At 38.1% G+C, this 23,620-nt stretch overlaps 1 protein-coding gene across 1 annotated transcript; it reads right to left on the bottom strand.

Annotated features, from left to right (window-relative positions):
• Window positions 1-568: 568 nt before the first annotated feature.
• On the bottom strand, window positions 569-13,553 carry LOC117565615 (E3 ubiquitin-protein ligase lubel). The gene is given in 19 exon segments (XM_052003269.1): window positions 569-1,189; window positions 1,483-1,651; window positions 1,709-2,080; window positions 2,153-2,610; window positions 2,674-2,940; window positions 2,999-4,047; window positions 5,194-6,318; window positions 6,404-6,956; window positions 7,988-8,233; window positions 8,315-8,499; window positions 8,730-9,812; window positions 9,876-10,146; window positions 10,880-11,173; window positions 11,322-11,678; window positions 11,923-12,021; window positions 12,023-12,046; window positions 12,822-12,958; window positions 13,070-13,274; window positions 13,341-13,553. Coding segments are annotated over 19 exon segments (6,984 nt in total). The 5' UTR covers window positions 13,395-13,553; the 3' UTR covers window positions 569-1,153.
• Between the last annotated feature and the right edge of the window lie 10,067 nt (window positions 13,554-23,620).

Here is a 23,620-nt window from a genome sequence, read left to right as displayed (position 1 = left end):
TAAGTGGTATAAAGTAATGAAAAATAAGTATTGGAGAGTCTATAATCACAAGCTGAATAAATAGGACTCGCGTTCGCAAGATTTAAATAAGAAAGATATGAGAAAATACTAAAAGATTAAGAAAAGTCAGAAGCCCTACTAAAATCGGTATAAGGAACATCAGTTTGCTTTTTATTTTCAAATTCTTGCATTTAGATAGATGAAAAATTAAATGAGTTAGTGGACCTAGAGTTTGGAATCGCGGAAAGCTTGGATGTTATATTTCACAATAACTTAAAACATTACATTTATTCTCTTTCTTATAAATGAGATCAATAAACAAGCAAACAATTTATGCCTGTAAGGAATCTGCAGCCGAGTGGGCTCGACTGTAGAATACCCGCTACCCATTTTGAATAAAACAAAACAGAAAAGTATTATTTTACAATATACCAAATTAATATACCGCAAAAACATTAAAAATATTTAATTTTTGTAAAGTGCTTAGTAAATTAGTTAATATATATTTTTTTACATATTTGTAAAATAAAAATAAAATAAAATAGAATTAATAGCACATTTAATTATTAATTAATTATTTAATTAAGTTTAATATAATAAAGCATTTAAGAAAGTTACAATCGCGTGTGCTCGCCTGAAGAAACGCAAGCAAGAAAACTTACAAGAGCGTGAGCACTTATGGCAGGCATTTAGTGTATTTATATTTAGCCAGTAAATTCATAAGCCACTTTATGATGTTTGTTTTCATATTATCGCTTTTATTATTTAATCAAAACGCTTTAATAAGTCTAAAATGTACCTTAAAGCTGCTGTCTTTACTAAATAATAGCATGAACGTTGCTCTACTTTTATTGTTTAAAATTAATTCAAATTTAATTTCATAACAATATATTATCATTTGATTATTAGTAAATATGATAAAGATTGGAAAAGCTTCGGCTTCAAAATTATTTTTGCATTCTGTGTCTATTGGTTTCCAATATAATTATTGTACAATATTATTTTGTTTTTGTTATATTAAAAATAAACAAAGATTAAAAAATACAATAATCAAAACGATGGGATGTAAGATAAGCCAGAAATCATAGAGAATAAATGGAGTGGACACTTTGATTCAGTTGAAACCAATTTCAATTCGAAGTCATCTCCATCTTCAGGCGGATTTAAGTGGTATGTGCTGTTTGATTACCTATAAAAAGAGAATTATATTATTGAAATACGTTGATAGTAATAAACATTTGTTATATCTTTGCCAACTGTGTATATATAAATACTGATCCAAGAAACAAAAAGCAATAAATCTATATTTAGGCACTAGTTGTTTTTGATCGGCCGACATGTCTATTTATACCTAGGATGAACTGAAAGTGTTGTCGGACAAGTAATGCGATTTCCACATAAAGAAAATAAAACAGATAACTAACGGAAAAGGCGAATATATACAATTCAATTCTATATATAATATTATGACCATTTACCAACCTTTGAGCACATATTTTTATAGATTTCGTCGGTATCCCATGGGCCTCGCTCGGGCAGTTCAATGCCGCGTCTGCGGAGCTCCTGTACACAATCTGTCAGGTCAAAAATGGGAAGCGGATCAATACTTGCCTTGGCAACCTTACTGGCCAAATACTCAACATAATGCGTTCTGAAAGTAATTGTGATACTTTGTATGGTATGCATCTTTTGTGTTTACACTTCTTACCGGCACATTCCAGCGTGTTTATCGGGAACATCACTATTACAAACAGTATCAACTAGACCCTGCGGGGTCTCCTTCTGTAATGGTATGGGACAGCGAACCAAAGCTCGAGCTTTTGCTGAGCTGCTTGCTTCATACTGCGGTTCCCGGGGCTCCGTGTCGAATGGAACGTTATGCTCCTTGAGAAGAAACTGCAATTGCATCGGTATCTTGTCGCGTAAATAGAACAGACAATTGCGTGGATGGTGTGCATGTAAGCCCAACTTAGCGCAGTAGGAAGATATGTTGCACTTGGCGCCCATCATAAAAGGTCTGGCACAGCCATAGCAGAACTCAAACTTGCACTGGGTGCATGTGAAATGCATACAGCCACCCCTAAACAAAAATATTGCAATTGGTATTTATATACTGAATAATACCCACTCCCAGTTGCTATGCCCTGATTACCTTGCTAAGGAATAACGAAATTTGCATTTTGGACAATCAATGCCATTTTGTGCCAAATGTTCCTGTACACCTTGAGCTTGCAGCTCTGGATCATTTTGGATCTTCCATTCTAAATAGGCCTCACAGCTGGAGCCCTCGTGCTGTTTTTCCCATGGCTTTCGGCACTGAGCACAAGTGACTGACCCGCAATCTGGACATATTAAACGTTTTTGTTTCGGGCGGGCAAAGAAACCGGAGGCGCATTGAATGCACCACTTAAAATTGGGATCCTGCAGCAGAGTGCGATCACGTAGCTTGCGTTGGAATAACTCATGGACATCGGCATCTAAAATGCTTTTAAGAAATATATCTAAGTTTGAAAAATATTCCAAATGTTCATCCTCATGCGCAACTTCGTTACTGAGCTCTGGCAGCTTACAAAACGGGCAGCTACAATCGTTGATACTACGGTCGGTAATCTTAAAAGAAAATAAGTTAATAAAATCCTCAACAAATGTTTTAATACAAATGCTTATTCGTACCTGAACTGTAAAATAGCTCTTCGCACATTTTTTGCAACATTTGTGAATGCATTTCAGCATGCAAACAATTTCATTCATCGGGTAGGTATTCATACAGAGCTCACATTCCTGTTGTAACAGCGATATAGCCTGATCAAGATCTGAGCATTCTTTGACTGCCCATAGAGCAACATCCTCTTGAAACTTCATATGAACTAATGTGGCAACTATTTGAGCCTCAGCAATGCTGTTCACTAATTTAAGGTCCACATATTTGTGAGCCAGGACCTTTAAGCGAGAGGAAATATTTATTTATTTAATGTTAAATATAGACATATAGACTTACTGTTGGCTCCTCAATAACCGTCTCTTGCAAACTAGGGTAGGCACGAAAAACAGGAACACTCAGTTTACGATTCAAAATCTCATCTTTAAGGAGCTCATCTATATTTAGCTCTGTACCCTCCTCTTCGGGGGCTGAGGTTTCGTAATCATCGTCTGAAAAGCAGGCTTCGTGGTATTTTTTCTTTGGTATTCGATGATTCAAAGTCGTCTTTGGAGATGCCGATCCATTTGAGCCGGAACCATCGTTAATTATACTTTTGTTAAACTTGTCTATGGCCTCACTTAAAGATTTTTTCCTGGTTAAACTAGTTTTAATAGGCACTCTACTAATGTTTGATATAGTATTCAATTGACTCTGTTTTTGGAGATACTCCTGTTGTATCCGTTTTACAGAAGAGATGCCTATGGGTGCAGAAAACGATTTGGAGCGCGACACAAATTTTTTATTTTTTGTTATGTTGGAATTATGATCACTTGTTAGTTTTGGTATTTTGCTGATAGAGGACTTTGTATTTTTTAGCGTTTTCGTTATGCTTGTTCCTTTCAATATATCAACTTCTCGATCTGCGGTGTACTTCCGGCCTAATGAGGGAACTGATGGAAGCTGTACCAATAATATTTTATTTGAATCTTGTAATGGCAGCAATTCAGAGTCTATTGAAGATTCTACTAGCGAATTATCTTTAATAAGTGGAGCTTCTTTAATGTTATCAACTTTATGATTTTTTTCTGGAGATTTTTTAATTGAAATGCATCGCAAAGGTTCCAAATGAGTTCCAAATGCAACACCTTGAGAAACTATCTCCGCAGTCTGCAATAATACGCCGTCAGCTGCATTTGACATAACAGGGTGAACTTCTTGAGCAGGATTATTTATTGACAATGTTTGCAATAGTTCGTTATGCATTCTAGCTTCAACAACAGATGTAATATCTTCTGAAATGGTAGGTTCCCAAATATCTTCAGATTCTCCTATTGAAGTGCTTTCTGAGATTTTGGCATTAATTTCAATCTCATTGGATAAACTCAACTCGTCATTAACTGAGATAGCTGCAAGGGAAACAGTTAAAGTTTCATTATTTTCTTCAATGACTTTATGATTTGTGGCAGTGACTGATGATGTTGTTGTGATAGTTTCAAGCTCTACTCTGTTTTGATTGACATTTTCATCACCATATTCGTCTTTATAAGAACCTTCACTTTCTTCTAGAATATCCTCGATTTCGGAACCACTAGAAGCATCTTCGATTATTGGCCCGTGCTCCTCTTCTTCATCCTCACTTCTGTACCATTCGTCTTCCTCCTCCTCGTCATCATATTCATCAGAATATTCGGAGCATTCTTCCTCATCTGTTGACTCAAAATCATTGATACTGATTTCATCTCGCATTTGCTTTATTAGACGCTGTGTGTCTTCAACTAATTCACTTAAATTTTGTTTTGCTGGATCCCCAGATGGTATAAACTCTTTACGCATTAATTTTTCTGATTCAATATTATTCGATTCAACGCTTAGTGATATTTTACTTGTAGACTTTTCGATAGATGGCTGGGGAAATGTTTCCGAATCTGTGGGGGATTCGACTTCTAATTGTAGCTCGTCATTGCTGAAATCTGTTGCATCTACAAAAACCTCTTCGAACTCATTGGTACTAGTCATTACATCGTCTTTCGAAAACACTTCTTCGACCTGCAAACTAGTTGTGCACTGTGATTGTTGAGTAGAATTCATCTCACTACTTTCAACAAATTCCTTTTTGGGCAAATGGGGATCATCTTTACTATCAATATAACTTAATGTTCTAATTGGTATTTTTGAATGTCGTTTGTTTCTAGAATCAGCGGGAGAGAGTATAGTCGGTAAACCTGATTCTATTTGAGTGTCAGTGTCTATATCTTCTTTAGATTGCATCTGTGAATGTACATTTCCTTCGTCGTGCGTTTTGGTCGAAACGGCAATAATTCTGTCAACTTGGCTCGACTCTGAACCTTCAGTAGAGATCTGAAGAAAATTCAAAATTTGTGGGACAGTATTATGTGATTTAACATCATATACTGTAGATTCTTGGAATTTGACGTCAACGCTTTTCTTACTTTGCTGCTTGATTTCTATTTGTGGTTCTAATGTATGAGGAAGGTTATTGTTCATTACTTGCGGGTGAATATTTGCCCTCGTGGTCTCAATTGTCGCCATACCTGACATATAGTCAATCGCTTCCGTGTTATCCGTTTCCTGAGATCTGCAATGAGTCTGTTCTATATCGAAAACTTCTTCATTCTTAATCGAGGACTCCATTTCGTAATTTTTATTTATTATACTAGGGGGTTCATATGGTCCAAGAGATGTTGATGGCTGGAATACTTCAATATCATGATCCAGTTGGAGTGTTTCTACAGACGTCTCCTGATTCTTCGGCATATTTTGATTCACCTCCTTTAATTGATAATCCTCATTATTTGCAGAACTTAAATGAATCATAGGCGCTAAATTGCTATTCTGTTCAATGTAAAGTGTTGATGTCAGTGGTAGTTGATGTTGGTCTTCACCAACGGTTGTTGGACTTTTTGCTGGTGCCTTATAACTCTTATAGACAAGATGCTTAGCTCCCTCAAAAGTTCTTAACTGCCATTCCTGTTCATGCAATCTCTCTATTGGCCGATCAAGATCCAATTTAAAGTTAACTATCTCCGTTGCATAAATAAAGTTCTGAGGAAGTTCCTCATGTATTGAACTATGTTTTATAATGGGGAGGATAACGCCTTCCATTAATCTATCACTAGGTATACCATGAATCGGCGCAGTTTCGTGATGCGCTTCTTCTCCATCTTCAGCAACATTAAATATTTTTTCTTTCTTTTCATTGAGCTCTTGCTCTACTTGTTGCACTAGGTTGGGAACAATATCTTGAATGTGCTGCCAGACAAAGTTCTTGACATCCCTGGACTTGTCTTGTACTGTGCTCGTGGAAGGAGATTTTATCATGCTAATTGGACTCCTTGTCAGAATACGCATCACTTCAGAATCTGTTTCATATTCTGTTTCATGATCTGGTTTACCCTTGTACGTTTGTAGCATAGTTTCAATTGACCGTAAGACTTCCTGGTTTTGCTTTGCTTGAATTTGCTCCATGTTACCGATTAAGATCTCCAGATTCTTAAGGGTATTATCTTCCATTTGATAAGGACTTGGTGTGGCGTACGAAGACTTCGCAGGACTATAACTATAAATATCATTCGCATTGAGTGCATCATGTGCATTTGCAGACTCACTATGTGGAGCCAAACAATCCAAAGCATGTGTGTTCAGAAAGTCATGGATATCTACACAAATATGTTACCAAAAAAATATATGTCTAAAGTGATATGAAAAACAACTATAACAAGGTTTTGCAACCTACAAACTAACCCGACTTGACATCTATGGAAGTGCTCTCATTTTCCATGCCATTTGGCGATCCCCAGATGCGCAATAGGAATGGTCTCAGTTGTGTGCGATTTAATTCGAGTACCGCCTGATCCAAATTACCTTGATGAGCGGTTAAAGCATTCACAATATCTTCGTTGGAAAAGTTTCCTTTTGCTGCTAACTTGCTGTAATTTTGTTGTCTTTGCTGTATGCAATCTGCTACTGCTTGCCACACATTCCCGCTTGAATTTCTTAGCGCATTGCGGGCTTCTTGCTGTGATATGGTACCAATGGTGTTCTCTGCACGCTCTTGACCATACTTCGTCGCCAGACTCTGCACAGTTTCCACAAGCTTGTGCCAATTGTCTCTCAACCATTGTATTGGATTTTTATCTGCGCTGCAGTACTTAAGTGCGGCTTCGAATTCCTCAACATTAAATTTATAAAACTCCAGCTCTTTTAGTATAATATGCATCTCAATTTCGGATTTTCTCGCCATTTCGGGCTGATAACCAGTAGAAGCATGGTGAAGGTCGAAAGGGGACCTCGATTTCTGCAATTCGTAATGAATAATAAATAGAGGAAGACATAATGAAGACATAATCTTCGTCCGTATGAAACACTCAATCTCAGAGACTATAAGAGATAGAGCTATAATTTTTCGACAGCATGTGTTATGTTTGCACGCAGATCAAGATTGTTTAAAAATTTTGCCACGCCCACTTCCGCCCTCGCAAATCAAAAAAATTTGAATGAATTTTGGTATGTACAATAATAACTATAGTAATTGTGATTCCTGAAAATCTGGTTGCGATCAGATAAAAATTGTGGAAGTTATTAAAGAAATATTTTTGCATTGGCAAAAACGCCTACTTACTAGGTTTTAGTTGCATTGGCCGACAATCTGGTATATTGTGCCGTCTATGGTATATTTTTAGTATTTTAGTATTTTTGGTATATTTTAAAAAATACCGCAATGTTTTGCTTTTATTCAAAATGGGTAGCGGGTATCTCACAGTCGAACACACTCGACTGTAACTTTCTTACTTGTTTTGGATTGCGGGGGCAAATGCGTACAAACATTTACAAATCCTATCGGAAAAAATTATAGCTCTATCTCTTATAGTCTTTAAGATCCAGTATTTCTTACGGACATACAGACAGACGGTTAGCGGGTATATAAAAAAAAAGAACACCCCCACCTGAAGGATTATGAAGGACTATTAATGCTTAAAATTGTGTACTTTGCCGACAAAAACTCCGAATTAAGCACAGCTACTTCAGTAGAAAATATTAAAAACGAAATAATATTTTTTAAGTATAAGAGGCTATAATTGATGAAGTCAATAAATTATGGGTAGCAGATCTACTATAATTAAATCAAACCGACATCATCGTATTTTTTTTTTTTTTAATTTTGCTTAAAACTCCTGTGACTGCGATTTCCATAATCATAATGAAAATATTTCAAGAATCTAAGGACGCTCACAATGTATCGAAAATTATTATATTTTCATCAAAGCACGATAATACAAAAAAAAAAAAAAATCGTAATTCTTTCATGCTTTCTACAACTCTACTTACTAGCTGTAATGCCTTAAGTTCTTTTATGAAGTTTGGTTGCCTTACAAATTGGTCTGGGCTCTGTTGCTGGTGTTTAGAGTTAAGATCTATGCCAATCAGATTTTCGTTAGAAGCGCCATAGTTATCTGTCTTGAACGGTTGGGAGCTGTTATGATAAAAAAGTTGTCTTTCAATTTTATTTGATTTTAGTGGATCGTTGTGTTCCTGTAAAATTGGGCGCTCTTCCGATCGTGTTTCGTAAGTCGTCTGCAAGCAAACATTAAAAAAAAAACGAATATTCATAGCTATGTATATTTAAAATAAGAAATTAGGAAAATAATAGTTTACTTGGGTGGAAATATTTTGTGGTGGTCGTGATGTGAATTTTTCACCCTCTTGATGGCTCAAATCAATGTTAGATGTCAGCTCTGTTGAAGGCGGCATCTCTGATGCATTCTCAGCTTGTTGTAGAACCTGCTCTGCCTGGGCCTGAATGCTTTTATCGAGTTTATCCCAAATATTCTTCACGGATTCTATAACATATATATAACATACATTCGAAAGAAGTAAGCATGATTTACCGAATGTATGTGTTATTTAAACAAAACTCAATTGTGTTTAGTTGGATATGATTTATATTTCCAATTCAATGTAATTACATCTTACATTTATTACTGATGCACACTGTTAAGTTTAATGGGTTTATGGTGGATAGTTCAGGTCTTGGTACCCTCAAAAAATGAGATTTTCTTTTGTATCCTACCTTTTTGAATAAACCCATTTGCTGTTGCCTTATTTGACTCGATTTTCTCGGATGTTTTCGGCTTGGACTTAGTCATAGAACTGATCCTATTAGAATCTGTCGTAAGTGTGTCTGCTATTGTTTCGCTTTGAGTAGAAAAATCTTGAGTTGTGTCTTTTAATCTTCCGGTACTGCAGTCTGTCTCAGAACGCTTAGGTAGCTTAATCGAACACTTTTGTTCCTTTAACCTCTTTGGTGGCTTGCTGGGCGTTTTACAGCAAATGGCACAGATTTTAATATTTGGCTCATTTACATAGGTGCAAAACTCACATTCCCACTCATAATCTGGTGTCGTCGGAGGAGGGCCAAGATCGACATCTTTCTGTGTTGTGATAAAACTAGAATTTTGTGTGGATTCAGTACCAGCGGCTTCTCCATTTTCCTGTTCCTCTTCAACGTTTCTATCTTCGTTCTGCAATTTGCATGAAGGTAAAGCCACCTTTGGTATTACAGAAGCAGCTTGTGTGTTTTCATCTTTTGTTTCTGGTTTTTGTTTCAACTCAGTTCGATTGATTTTCTGCTTATCAGCTTCTTGTAGTTTCTGTTGTATCTTTGCCTGGACCAAGGCACGAGCTCCAGAGCCTTCAGATTCTAAATCTGAGTAAATGCGACTAGTTTTCTGAGCTTCAACTTGGTCTCTTTTAAATGTAAATTTTCTATCTTTCGAGTCGGTCTGACACTCAACTAGCACAGATTTAGAATCTGAACCGCGTCGATTCATTAATTTTACTTTGTGTAACTGTTCTGAATTTAGTTCATCTTTGACAACTTTGTTAATCAGTTGTGATGCGCTTGACAAGCGACGTTGGCGCTGATGATTCTGATGTCCGCGTGAGGCACTTGTCATACCAGAACGACTTGATACTAATGAGCGACGATCATCCTGCTCAGAATCCTCATCATCCGTTAACTCATCATCAACATAGCTGCTTCTTTTGCTACGGCGCAAGGAGAGTGACTTTCTGCTTGGCGTTGGCGATGCCGCATAGCGAGAGCGTGATGCTGCTCGAGAAGCTGGTGGAGGTGGCCCATAACCCACAGCACCTAGTGAAGCAAGTTAAGTATTACTCTTTATTTTTAATAATGTTATGCATGATCGTAACGAACCTGGATGCATAACTGGATATCGGGTTGCGCCCGGATATATATGAGGCATAATGCCACCCTGGTTCATAAATACGGGAGGTGGATAGTATGGATATTGCTGTTGTAACTGGAAATCTTGATTCATATTCAGCGAGAGATTAGAGTGATTGAACTGCTGTTGGGATCCAAAATGAGTCCACTCATCTGTCGATCTTATTTGATGATTTGATAAGTTTCCCCCCTGATGACCCTGGCGACAACCTTCACAGTTGAGTTGTGCCATGGATTGCGCCTGCAATCAGAAACCGACATATTCGTATGTACTACTACTTCGGCTTAAAATCAATACAATCCAAAAATAATTATACTTAAAAGTAAGGGAGCAACAGTATGCTCAACTATAAAATACCCAGTACTCAAAAATGTCAAATTTAAGATTAATTGCATTTTTAAATTTCATGTAGTATTCGATCTGCACCTAGTCTGGCTATGTTAGTACTTGGACTGTAGGTTGGCTTGCCATCTTAACTTCATATAACAAATAATAGATAGTCACTTTTACACATGTGAGAAGTTATATTTCTTGAGTAATATCTAATATTATTTCCGGTAATCATAAAGATTATACTTATTTATTGTTGATCTGCAACTGAATGGAATTCAATGAAATATTTGAAATTCTTAATCAGCCGTTCCTCAGCAATTGTTGCTATGCTTAATAAGTCCTCATTACAACCCCTTTGTCTCCTATTTGGCGTATTTATATATTATTTGGATAGTGGTTGTTGCGCTGATCAAGAATGAGGTCGTAGATGCCTCCTTCTGAGGATTATATATACTTCTGTTAGCACAAAGTTATAGTAACCTAATACAGATTAATAATAAAATGATTATTCATCCAATTTTATAACACAATCAGATTAATTTAGGTATTTTTGTATTATCAATTTTTTTTTTCGGTGAAACTATCGCTATCTCAATTTTAGATGAATCGATAGACGTGAGAGATTACATAAATAGCTCACCTGTTGCATACGCTGATTGACCAGCCATGCACTTCCATTTTTCATTTCAGCTAGGGGACGCCGACTCAAACTGTTTAAATTGAATACCGAACTGCTCATTTGACGACGCTGAGCAACTGGTGCCTTATGTCGTTGGTGATGTTGAAACAGTAGAGAATTATGAAAAGTATGGGAATCATCCGATAGATCAAAATGCGATGAATTCAAACCGGATGACATGCTGCCAGAATGAAAGTGTGAGGGCGATGGTGATACGTTTGACCAATGTTCAAAGTTGATGACATTTTGCGATTGCTGTGGGACAACATACAGAAAAAGAGAGAAAGATACGAGGGGCGATGGACAAGACGTATGTACACATGTTGACGTAGACGACGACAATACATTGAAAATGTGGTATCGGGACTACAAAATGTATATATGTAGGTAACATCATGCGTACCTGATTACTTCGAGTAGTTGATCTACTAGAACTATCAATGTCATGCTGCGATTGCGTCTTCTGTTGATGATAGCGTTTTTGCAATTGTGTCATGCGATCTAAGGTGGCACTCGCTTTCGTTTTAATCTTTTCAAGTTGCACTGATGGCGGACGTTGTATTGTATCAAAAACAGATTGAGGCGTTTCCGACCGCGACAAGCACCCAACTTCACTTGGAGCATTTACAGAACCTGGCAGGTCAGGCAACGGCCTTTTGTTTATCCCATTTGACCCGTTTGCGAACGTTGTCTTCGACGACGTTGATCGGCAACCAACGTTCGATTTGTGCGATGGCGTCGGTGAAGGTGGCGGCAACATCTGTGAAAGATTTTTTGGATCCTTTGCGATTTAAATTTTGCTATTCAATTTAATTTTATTGTTTATATTTTTTGTTGATTTATTGAAGCATTCAAAATCGATTACAAATTGGTTACTAATTAATAACATAGAATGCAGTGCATTATAACAGGTGACTTCATAGATGAATTGCAAGTCTATGCGGCACTTAAAGGCGTACAAATATTTATATTTTTTATCTTTAAAATATCGTGCAGTGGCGTACCTGTTCCTTACGGCCTAGAAATGGTGTCAATAATCCACGTTTACTGCGTCGCGGCGGTGCAATGGGCGGCACTGCACCACTTTGTGTTTTTGGCGGTATTAGGTGGTGTACCCAACTCAACAGCCTAAGTATATGCAAAGTGAAAATAGAAATTTATATTAAATTGAGCGACGAACAAATATATTACCCATAGGGTAGAAGGGTATTATAACTTTGTGCAGGCAGGAAATGTATGTAACAGGTAGATGGAGGCATCTCAGACCCTATAAAGTATATATGTATATTCTTGATCAGCATCAACAGCCGAGACGATCTAACCATGTCCGTCTGTCTGTCTGTCCGTAAGAAACACTGGATCTCAGAGACTATAAGAAATAGAGCTATAATTTTTTTCGACAGCATTTGTTATGTTTTTATGTTTTTTATTTGCGTGCAAATCAAGTTTGTTTAAACTTTTTGCCACGCCCACTTCCTACCCCGAAAATTAACAAAAATCGAATAATAAGCGTAATTTTAAAGATAGAGCTGTGAATTTTAAAAATACAATAACAACTATAGTAATTGTGTTTCCTGGAAATTTGGTTGCGATCAGATAAAAATTGTGGAAGTTATTAAAGAAATACTTTTGTATGGGCAAAAACGCCTACTTACTGGGGTCTTAGTTGCTTTGGCTGACAATCTGGTATATTGTGCCGTCTATTGTATATTTTGAATGTGGTACATTAGGTATATTTTAAATATTTTGTAGTATTTTCGGTATATTTTTCATTTCATTCAAAATGTGTAGCGGGTATCTCACAGTCGAGCACACTCGACTGTAGCTTTTTAGTTGTTTTTGATTAAATGCATGAATAAGTGATAAGCGCTGAAAAGTTTTGTCAAGATAGAATTATACGCACCTTGCGAATATGTTGCTTGCGTTTGGGATGCTTATGGAACATATCATCGCACGACGCGCAAAAGATTTGGCCAGCACACTCACTACAGGTTACCCAAGGATTCTGCGACCCACACAAAGTACATTTCAATTTATTATCTACAAAGATACAAGAAACGAAAGAAACAATGTAAGTTTAATGTAAGAAAATAATGATATACTATATTTAATATGACTATCATTCTATGATTAGTACTCGTATATACTAACCTAGCGGCTTATTTCGAAAATGTGGGGTTTTCATTGGTTCATTTGAGTATGGCTGTTGGTTGGAAAACTCGATCACTTCATAGTCCGGTTCGGGTGTGTCTTTTGTTTTGGGGGGCAATGTGGGCACATTGTATGGACTCTCCTTCTTCGACCCATTTTGAGGCGGTAGTGGTGCCGGAGGTCCGGATCGATCTTTTGCCTCAGTCTACGATAATGCACCGAGCCGGTTAATACATATTCACTATTTACCCAAAATCATTAGAATACTCACTACCCATGTAGGCATTGTACGGATACTCCTATTAAGCAATTGTGATGTCGTCATCGTATTTGAGTCCGCCTTTAACTACGTGTTCGTTTTTGGTACTAGTTATATTAAAGTAGGAATAAAAAACTTTATACATATCATACTTCAAATTTTTGACTCAAATTGCTAGATTTCCTTTGAATCAAAATGCGATTGAAAGGAAATTTAGCATTTAATTCTGTAATGTATGTACGTAAAATGGTACAGATTCAAATTTAAGATTAACATTATTGTCAAAACTAAATATTTCATCGGGCAAAATAAACCTTAATTATTGAATTAAGTTTACAAACATTATGATATTGTTTGAATTTAATAAACAATAAACGAAAATTGTAACCACATTGGTCACAAATTTATTATGCAGCAGCCTAAAATAGACAAATTTCCCTCTGCCCTTCGTCTGCGTATAGTCAAAGGAGAATTTTCTTTGCACGCGTTTTGCTCTTTGGCGGTTTTCCCTGGGCATTGTAGATACATTCTTACAAGTATACACACATTCACAAAACGTATGCAAACTAATAATAATTTTTTTTTTTTTGGTTATTTGTTGGTTAAAATTATAGAAAATATATAATAATAAATTTTTGCATATTGATGACAAATAACACATTCTCTAATTCCAAATATGACGATGAGTTTCGCAAACTTTCTAAAATTATTTTTTTTGGAGTTCAACATACAGTAAAAATGTTGATTATTTTTAGCACACACTTCAATATTATTTATATTGCTCCCTGTTTCTAATTTAATTTAATTCTTGTTCAGACAAACAAATCTAAACAAATCACTTACATAATTATATTTTAACAAAAAAAAAAAAAAAAACGCTGCTCACTTTAATATACTCGCAAAGTTATATATTTATAAAGATATACAGATATATATATAGAGTCAACAATATGTATTGAATCTGTTGACCGTCTCGTTCGGAGATTGTCGCCTAACAAACTGACTTACCATTGCAGTCTAAACAAATTTTACGACGCTCTGTAGAATTTTTGGGAACATTGTCATCTCACAAGAAAGAAGACATCGGTACAAGTTTCTCAGTTCTGAATTGTGTCTATCGTTTCTGTTATATTCTCTATTATTATATTTTCTCAATTTTGTTCTATTTTCGGGTTGTGCGTTAGTTTTTCGAAACCTGTACCTTACAAAAGTGTGTTGAGTTTGTCGAAATGTAAAACAAACAAAAAAAAAACAATTTCGCCAAGAATAGACTGTTGTAAATATATATTTGAAGATTATATCCAGTGCACAATTAGATTAAATTAATATTCTGATCACAAGCAGTATTAAATAAGTGTTTTATATTTTCTCATATAAAAAATTAGATTTTGGTGATTATTATTGTCTCTGGATTATTTGTAAACATGCGGCATATTCGTTATATATTTTGTAAATACATCTAATCTAAAGTAACAAGGTGCTATAGTGTACGAAAGACTAGTGTGCTTAAATATAAAACTCTTATGACCAACATACATATGTAGAATTGTGCGCGAGCACATCAAATACACAATTATTATTCTATTCTCCACTTTTGAATTTTTTTTAAATTCTCGATTGTATTGTATAGTTAACATAGTGCTTTAATTTTTACACTAGAATTCAAACTTTTTATTTTTTTTTTTTATGCTAGTAGAACTGAGAATTATGTTCAGCGACAAAGCAACACTGTTCATTTTTTATACTCCCTACCCGTAGGGTAGAAGGGTATTATAACTTTGTACCGGCAGGAAATGTATGTAACAGTTAGAAGGAGGCATCTCAGACCCTATAAAGTATATATATTTGTCGGAGAGTAAGTAATGCAGATTCGGCACATTGTCACTGCGCAGTTGTGAGTGCGTGTCGGCATATTGACACTGCGTTGTTGTGAGTTTGCATGTTAGATTGCATTATTCTTTATTTGCGCTTTGTTGGTTGTCCGCATTTTGTCGCTTTGCCAAGTACAGTTATTGCGGGGCGACAGCGGAGAGACGCTTCGCGATAATGAATAAACAGACTTCGGTAGAACAGACTCCGACATATTCTTAATCGGCATCAACAGCCGAGACGATGTAGCCATGTCCGTCTGTCAGTATAAAACACTGGATCTCAGAGACTATAAGAGATAGAGCTATAATTTCGACAGCATTTGTTATGTTTGCATGCAGATCAAGTTTGTTTCAAATTTTTGCCACGCCCACTTCCGCCTCCGCAATTCAATAAATACGAATAACAAGCGTAATTTTAAAGCTAGAGCTGCGAATTTTAAATATACAATAACAACTATAGTAATTGTGATTCCTGAAAATTTGGTTGCGATCAGATAAAAATTGTGGAAGTTATTAAAGAAATACTTTTGTATGAGCAAAAACGCCTACTTACTAGGGGTCTTAGTTGCTTTGGCTGACAATCTGGTATATTGTGCCGTCTGTGGTATATTTTGAATGTGGTACAATATCGATATACCAAATATACAATTTGGTATATTTTTAGTATTTTTATATATTATTAAGAAAAATACCGCAATATTTTGCTTTTATTAAAAAACGGGTAGCGAATATCTCACAGTCGAGCACACTCGACTGTAAATTTCTTACTTGTTTTTTATTTTATTTGTTTATAAATTGACAATGTCACAAAAACTAATAAGCTTTACAAAATTTTTCCGCCTAGAGGGTGTATCCTCGTTACACCCGAGCAACGAATAATAATCGAATTATAAAAAAACAGTCACTAAGTGCGCGATCGATCTAAAGTAGACGAAAGAAGAATGTCCAAGAACATTAAGTTCATACGGCGAATAAGCCCAGCTTTTCAAGAAGACAACGTGTTAGCCAGTCGAAAGCACAGTTTTGAACCACGTCCCTTAAATTAGCTGTTAAGAATTATCGCAAAAAATCCATTAAATTAGCTGGTCGAAATGTTTTGGTTCGATGGACGACAAGTTCTATAAGATGTTTTCACAGAACACTTTTTATTTCCAGAAAGAGTTCATGTAGAATGAAGAATTAGATATAAGAAATTCAAATGGAAATTAACAAAATGAGAAAATTAAAATCATATGCTTTGACTAAGAAATTACAAAAAATTTTATTTTATCCATACTTAGTTGTTGTCAATGTTGGATCCACTACACTCCATATATATATACATACATGACGAGGATTCATCATCCAAGTCTTTTACCGGACTTTCGGCGAAGCGTTTTTTGGCGCGTGGCATGTTGATTGAATTTCACAACTATACTGACTTTTTAATTCATATCGATCCCTTTTCAATTCCTTCTCACCGTCTAATACACACGCACAGTGTGGTGAGCTATGACGAACACTATCTGTCTCACTCATGCCCACGGCCAAACTACGTTGACAGAATTATGTATCTGCCTCGCACGAAAGAAAGGGGAACCACAAAGAAATAAAACAAATGTGTACCTACACATAATCGTTATAATTTGAATGTTTAAATTAATCTGCGACACGGCCTTCCTGACCTATCTCACGTCCTCGTGAGTTTACAATATAAAGGTTTTTCAAAATATTCTCTTATTATTATTATTATTATTATTTTCCTTTTAATACAAATTCAAATTCAAGCAGGTTTCGCAAAAATACATTTTTTTCTTCTTAAATCAAAATTGAACAAATTATTTCTTACTCTTATACAACGTTTGACATGAGATCCAGATTACCACCAACTTAAATCCAAACAATTAAAATTATTCAGCCTTTTCTTTCTTAAGGCGATCATATTCTTCATTTCATTTACAAAAATCATGCCAACAACTAGCACACAGTCATTAACGAAATAAACTGGCCAGTAAATAAACAAGTTAATTTAGCCCACAGCTTATATCCAGACAAACCGGCCATCACAAATAGCTCGCAGTTTAGTTTATAAGCCGGCCCAATAACAGACGTCCGATCATTACCAAAATTTCAGTATTAATGCAGCAAATGGCGAACCACATAACTCTGGCGCTCACCTCTACAGAAAGTCATGAAACATGGAACTGATCCGGGGGTTTACAATGTCTTTATTCTATTTCAAGATCACAGCCCTCACCGGCTTGATCTGTGGCATCTTCATCACTGGTTTCATCATTCAGTTCTGTGATTTCTTCATCATCACACTCATCATCCAACTTTGTGGTAATCTCCTTCTCAGGCATACGTCTCAAAAATTCGTGAAAATTTTTATATGTTCTATTATTAGTTAGTGCCTTAAGTTTATACCGATCTCCTTCCAATATTTCGGTTACTAAAAACGGTCCTCTAAACCTAGGGTCTAATTTCGTCTGATGACGCTCTTCGTTCTTAAGCAAAACGTGATCACCAATTTTATGTCTTATAATAGTAGCCTTATCTTTATCAAATCTAGCCTTATCGTAATTGGCATTCTTTTCCATGTTTTGCTTAGCCATTTCTCTAACTTTATCAATATCAACATCGTTCTTATTTTCAACAACAAGTAATAGACCAAACGGCCTTGCTTCTTTGTCAATAAGTAGTTCTAAAGGGCTAACCTTAGTCGCATAAGGCATCTTGCCATGACCCCTGACCCTGACCCTCTACTTGGCCATTGGCCCGACTAGCACCCGTGGCGATCAGATGCAAATCTATCTTTTGAACAGAACAGAAATCATAGAATGCTGATTTAAGAAAGGACAATTTTTTGAAGTTGAAAGAAAATCCTGCTTAGACTAGTGCTTGTAGAGTAATTTGTAGCCTATCGAAAGCTTCCTCCTTTGTGCGTGCAACTATCATTACATCGTCCATGTAAACGATGGCATATGTATGATTCAGATCACCTAGGGCACGATTAATGGCTCTTTGGAATACAGAAGGCGCATTTTTAAGCCCAAAAGGCATAGCCAAGTATTCATACTGCCCTTCTGGGGTTTCAAACGCGTTCAATAGAGCTTGTATGTATTGGGATCTGATGGAAACCACTCGCCATATCAATGCACGTGAAAAACCTAGCACCACTCAACCTAGCTATCTGGTCAGATATAAGTGGCAACGGGTACTTGTCGGAAACAGTATTGGCATTAAGCTCACGATAATCAACACACAGACGGTCTGTACCATTTTTCTTACGGACAAGTAACATCGGACTCGCGAAAGGAGAGGCGCTGTATCTTATTGTGTTTGCTTCCAACAGCTCTTGAATGGAATGTCTAACCTTTCCTTTTTATCCACACTCAATCGGTAAGGGCGCCTCTGAACCGTCTTATTTTGATCAATCAAGCGAATCTCTAACTGTCCCGTAGTCACGCGGCTGTACACACCCCTGTAACATTGAGAGCAGTTTATCTTTATCCTGTCCATGTAAATCGGTATCGACACCAGCCAGGTCAGGATGGCATTCGGAGACTACGACAGGTAATACAGACTTTTCGTTAAACATAGTAAGCGCGCTTGATGTAATTGTCACGTCGATGCCCTGGCTCAAAATTTCCCGACCAATCAGAGCGTCGTATTTGATATGATTGTCTAAAACTACGTGAAATAAGATTTCGAAAGAACGCTCACAAATTAAAACATTCGCTAATATCTGTAAAGTGCTGCAAACAGAGTTGCCACCTATACCCCTCAATGTCACTACGTTGTTTATTCTAGTGCCGGATAATATCAGTGATGCAGTCTCTTTGATGAGTGAACATTCGGCTCCGGAGTCGAAGTAAAATTGGAACGACTCACCAAACTGCAGCAACGATCCTAAGGGCTCAAGTACCGTGCATATGTTTACATCTTTGATGGTATTGCTCTTGATCGGCGGACGCTCCTGACGATCCGGGCACACAGTAGATACATGTCCAGCTTTTTCACATTTATAACAGATCACGGATGATCGATCTTTTGCTCCAGATTGTTGATTACGGGGCTGCTGACGCTGAATTGCCTCTTTATTAAAGCGGCATTCCGCCTTCTTGTGTCCGGGTTTGCCACAAATTATAATTATCCATTGTCTATCCCAGCTGCATGTGCCAACGTAACGGATACTGCAATCTGCTCGTAACGGATACTGCAATCTGCACCATTCTGCTTCCATACAGCGACAAGCACTCTCCTTCGTTTGGGCATGCATTTAACAAATTCATAATTGCGGCCAAAGTCTCCGTTCCAGAAAAATATTGCAAAAATAATTCTCGGAACTGCGTCCATGTAATGCCAGGAAAACATGTCTGCGAGAGCCAGTGAGATGCGGTGCCTTCCAGTGATTTGCTGAGGGACATTACAAGAGCGCTGCCCGCTAGCTGGTTTTCAGACAGGATGTAGTCGACCGTTGAACACCAGGAGAGAGCGTCTGATCCTGCACGATCAGGATTGAACTTTGGCAGAACAATGTTTTTGGCATCTTTTGGCTCATTTTGAGAGCACTGCACTTGTTTTATAAGCTCAACGAAATTACGATTTTGCATCTCCAAAATTGACAAAAGATTTGCATCATTGGCTGGAGGCGGAGGTAATCCCTCTTCTGATGACAAAGATTCATCATCCAAGTCTTTTACCGGACTTTCGGCGAAACGTTTTTTGGCGCGTGGCATGTTGATTAAATTTCACAACTAGACTGACTTTTTAATTCATGTCGATCCCTTTTCAATTCCTTCTCACCCTCTAATACACACGCACAGTGTGGTGAGACATATATATGATATATATATGTATACGTGGATCTACGCGTTTGTTTCTACACTTATTCCTTCATATACTCCGTATATATTACATATCCATTCCATATATTACACATATATTATATATATATAACTATATTGTCCAACATATTCAACATATATTACACATACATTCTATATATATATATATTATCCAACACATATTCAACATATATTACGAAATACATTAAATATATTACATATCCGAACATTTTCATATATGTATATGAACAGCAGCAACTTGTGATCAAACGAGTTTAAAAAAGATTCAAGTTGCTGTTTGTGTTTTATTTAACATTTTGTGTTTTTCCAACAGCGATATTTCCGTCTGTTTTTTGTGTCGGCCTTGTTCACTATCCTGTGACAGCCGAAGTTCCTCTCCAATTTGTGCTTACTTTCGGCTGTCTGCTTTATCTTGAGTCTTTGTCGAGAAAAAGACTCTAAAGTGACTGCCGAAGCATAGTGTGTCCGTAAGCCAAAAGAGTGAAAAAGACTCTAAACTTTCACTAAGGCTTCCGACCACAGCTCGTCGCCTGTCGTCCGTTTCGCCCGCTCCTTCGGGGTCCAAATCCGTTAAGGAAAAGGCCACTCCTGCCACTTAATTCCGAGTTAAAGTTGATCGTCCGTCGCCATCTGCTTCTTCGTCGGCAAAGACTCCGTCGTTGCCTAAACCTCCAACTGCTGCACGTAGTCAGGCAACTACCCGTTCCGTCCAGGCTAAACTTAGCAAAATCCGTGCGATGGCTCTAAGCAACTTCGTCAGCGTCTCTGACAAACTGGTGCTCTTCGAGAGTCGGGTCAGAGGGCCTGCAGCCGAAGACGACAATGTACACACGTACGAGATCCGTCGTGACCGGCTGCAAGTCCTCTGGGACAATGTCGAGGTCGCTTATGCCACGTGGCTGATGCACTGCATCGAGACGACGACAACGAAGGCATAGAGGGGATTACTTGCGGTGGCCGACCTTCCGTGATCTTTTCACGGCCATCTACGTCAACAATCCAAGGTTGACTTCGGTTGAGAAACTTTTCCATCTCAATTCAAAAACCGCAGATGAGGCCAATGAGATCGTAGCCAAATTTCCGCTGACGAACGATGGTTTCGCGTCGACTTGGAGTGCTCTCTGCGAGCGGTTCGAAAACATACGCTTGCTGATAACGAGCCAATTAAAAATACTCTTCAACTTGTCCACGGTTTCGCAAGAGTCGGGGGCAGCGATTAAGGAGCTGCATGGCACGATTCAGCGTTGCTTGACCGCTCTTGAGCACTCAGACATTTCAGTCTCTAGTCCTTTCGCCGACTGCATCCTGGTCTTTCTTTGCTCATCCAAGCTCCCCAAACTTACACTCTCATTATGGGAGCAATCATTGGTGGACAAGTCCAAGATTCCCGCATGGCAGGACATGAGCACGTTCCTCAACGAGCGTTATCGTACACTCGAGGCTGTTGAGGACGTGAGGCAGAACTCTACCGCTGGAACCGACTCGATCTTGAACTCCAGCAAGGCCTCGTTCCCGCTCGCCGTCCCCCCAACGAACGACCTCACCTCTACCCGAGGGCGTTTCCAACTTCGCTCACATCCTTGCTACAGGATAAGGCTGTGAGCCTCCTCCCGACGAGCTCTGATCGACCCGTGCACTGCAAACCAGCGCATCCTTGGGAACAACCTATCGGCTTTCAGTCACCCGCGTTGGTACGGAGGGCTTATGCACGGCGATCATCCGTTACCGGACATCCGACTTCCGTCGAAAGGTGCTGCTGCAAGTTGATCCCCAACTTTGCCGCCGTGTGACCTTGTCACACGCGCAGTCACACTGATCTAGTTTCTCCTCATGTTGGTCACCCTGCCCACTTTTAGTGTTTTTTTTTCCTATATGTGTAGGGGGGCGTCTTCAGAATAATAATAACAGTTTAACTTTGGAATTGTAGCAGATTTGTAAACTTTACAAATGATTTTTATTGCACTTGAAAAAACACTTGTTGTGCCGGTCAGCAAATAGTTGAACATATGTTGTTAGGAAAAAGCACTAAAAGTGGGCAGGGTGACCAACATGAGGATAAACTAGATCAGTGTGACTGTATACTAACTTTGTCACTATCGAAATCAATCGATCGCGACCACACTGTCAGCTGTTTTGAGTGGTCACACCTGCCATCATCTGGCATCAACACTATATAACATATGTTCTTCATTCTCTGACCGGCACAACAAGTGTATTTTCAAGTGCAATAAAAGTAATTGTAAAAAGTGAAAGTGTTGATTTATTTATTTAACAAAGTAGAGTAATTTATTGATAGAAAATATAAAAGTGATGAAGTAATGATAAATTTAACAGATTAATGATCAACACGATTAGAGGACAACTGTTCCTGTCAACGCCGACACACCAACTCCCTTCTCGTCGATCTTGCTTTCGTGATCAGTGCTCCTATATCCTTTCACTAAGCTCGCGTTGCCACTCGTTACCAGCAACCAGTAGTGCCATACTTCACATTCGACCATCCTGATAAGCATCGTCTGTCCCAGACGACAAACAATCATCGTTGTACCCGACGTACTGCCACAGCTTCATATTGTCAGAACTTGTGTTAGTAATATTGGGCCCCTCTGTCCGTGCAGCTTTGATTTCAAAACGCCCATTGCGTTTCACTTCTATTACCTCATATGGACCAAGGTAATTATTTTGTAATTTCTTTCCAGCAAAGAATTGTGTCCGCTTCACAGCAACAAAGTCACCTTCTTTGTAATCATACACCTGTTTACGCTTTTTGTCGTACTGCTTTTGTTGCATAGTTTCCTGCAATTCACCATTCGACTGATTCAGCTGACGCAGTTGCTCAGCTACCTCGACAGCAGTGCCTTGGAAATTCTGATCGGTTTGTTGCAACTCCTGCAGTTGCCCCTGCAATTGCTTGTTGCTGCTCTTCTGCAACTTAAGTGCGCTGTGCGTTTGCTCCAGCTCCTGCTTCATGCCGTGCAGCTTCTCAATAAGTCTTCCGGCATTCATGTCCGCCTCCATCTCGAACAACTCAAAGCTTTGCATCGTTTCGTTCTTCTCTGCCTGCAACACTTCCAGCACTGTCGAAAGCTCCGCATTTTTGGCCGATAAATTGGCATTGGCCACCCGAATGGCCTCGACTAGCGTCTTCAAGTCGGCGATCTTTTGTTTATTTTCTCGTGCCAACTGCTCCTTGTGCTGCAGCTCCGTGTTTGTGATCTCCAGTCGCTCTTGCAGCTCCCTCATGGCCACCTCGTTGTCGCGGCTCTGTTGCTGCTGTTCCAGTTGCAACTTGGCTAAGTCTTTTTGCAACTTTTGCTCACGATTTTGCGCCTCGCTCATGTTTGCATTACTCGTTTGAAGCTGTTGACGCGCCGACTGTAGCTCACGCTCCAGCTGCAAGCGTTGCTTGCTGCTCGGATTGCCACGTACGCTGCTCCACTCCTGCTTCAGCGACTCAATGCTCGGTTTGTTCTGCAGGAGAGCATTTATATCAACTTTTGTTTCAACGATATTATAAATACTCATCTGATTAAGGTCGGCGTGATCCTCCTGAGCTGAAGACGAAGAAAAG

Source organism: Drosophila albomicans, chromosome 2L (genome assembly GCF_009650485.2).
Source record: "Drosophila albomicans strain 15112-1751.03 chromosome 2L, ASM965048v2, whole genome shotgun sequence".
NCBI classification, from domain to species: Eukaryota; Metazoa; Arthropoda; class Insecta; order Diptera; family Drosophilidae; genus Drosophila; species Drosophila albomicans.
The sequence above is the reverse complement of the archived record's forward strand: the minus strand, read 5'-3'. Positions and strand labels throughout refer to the sequence as shown.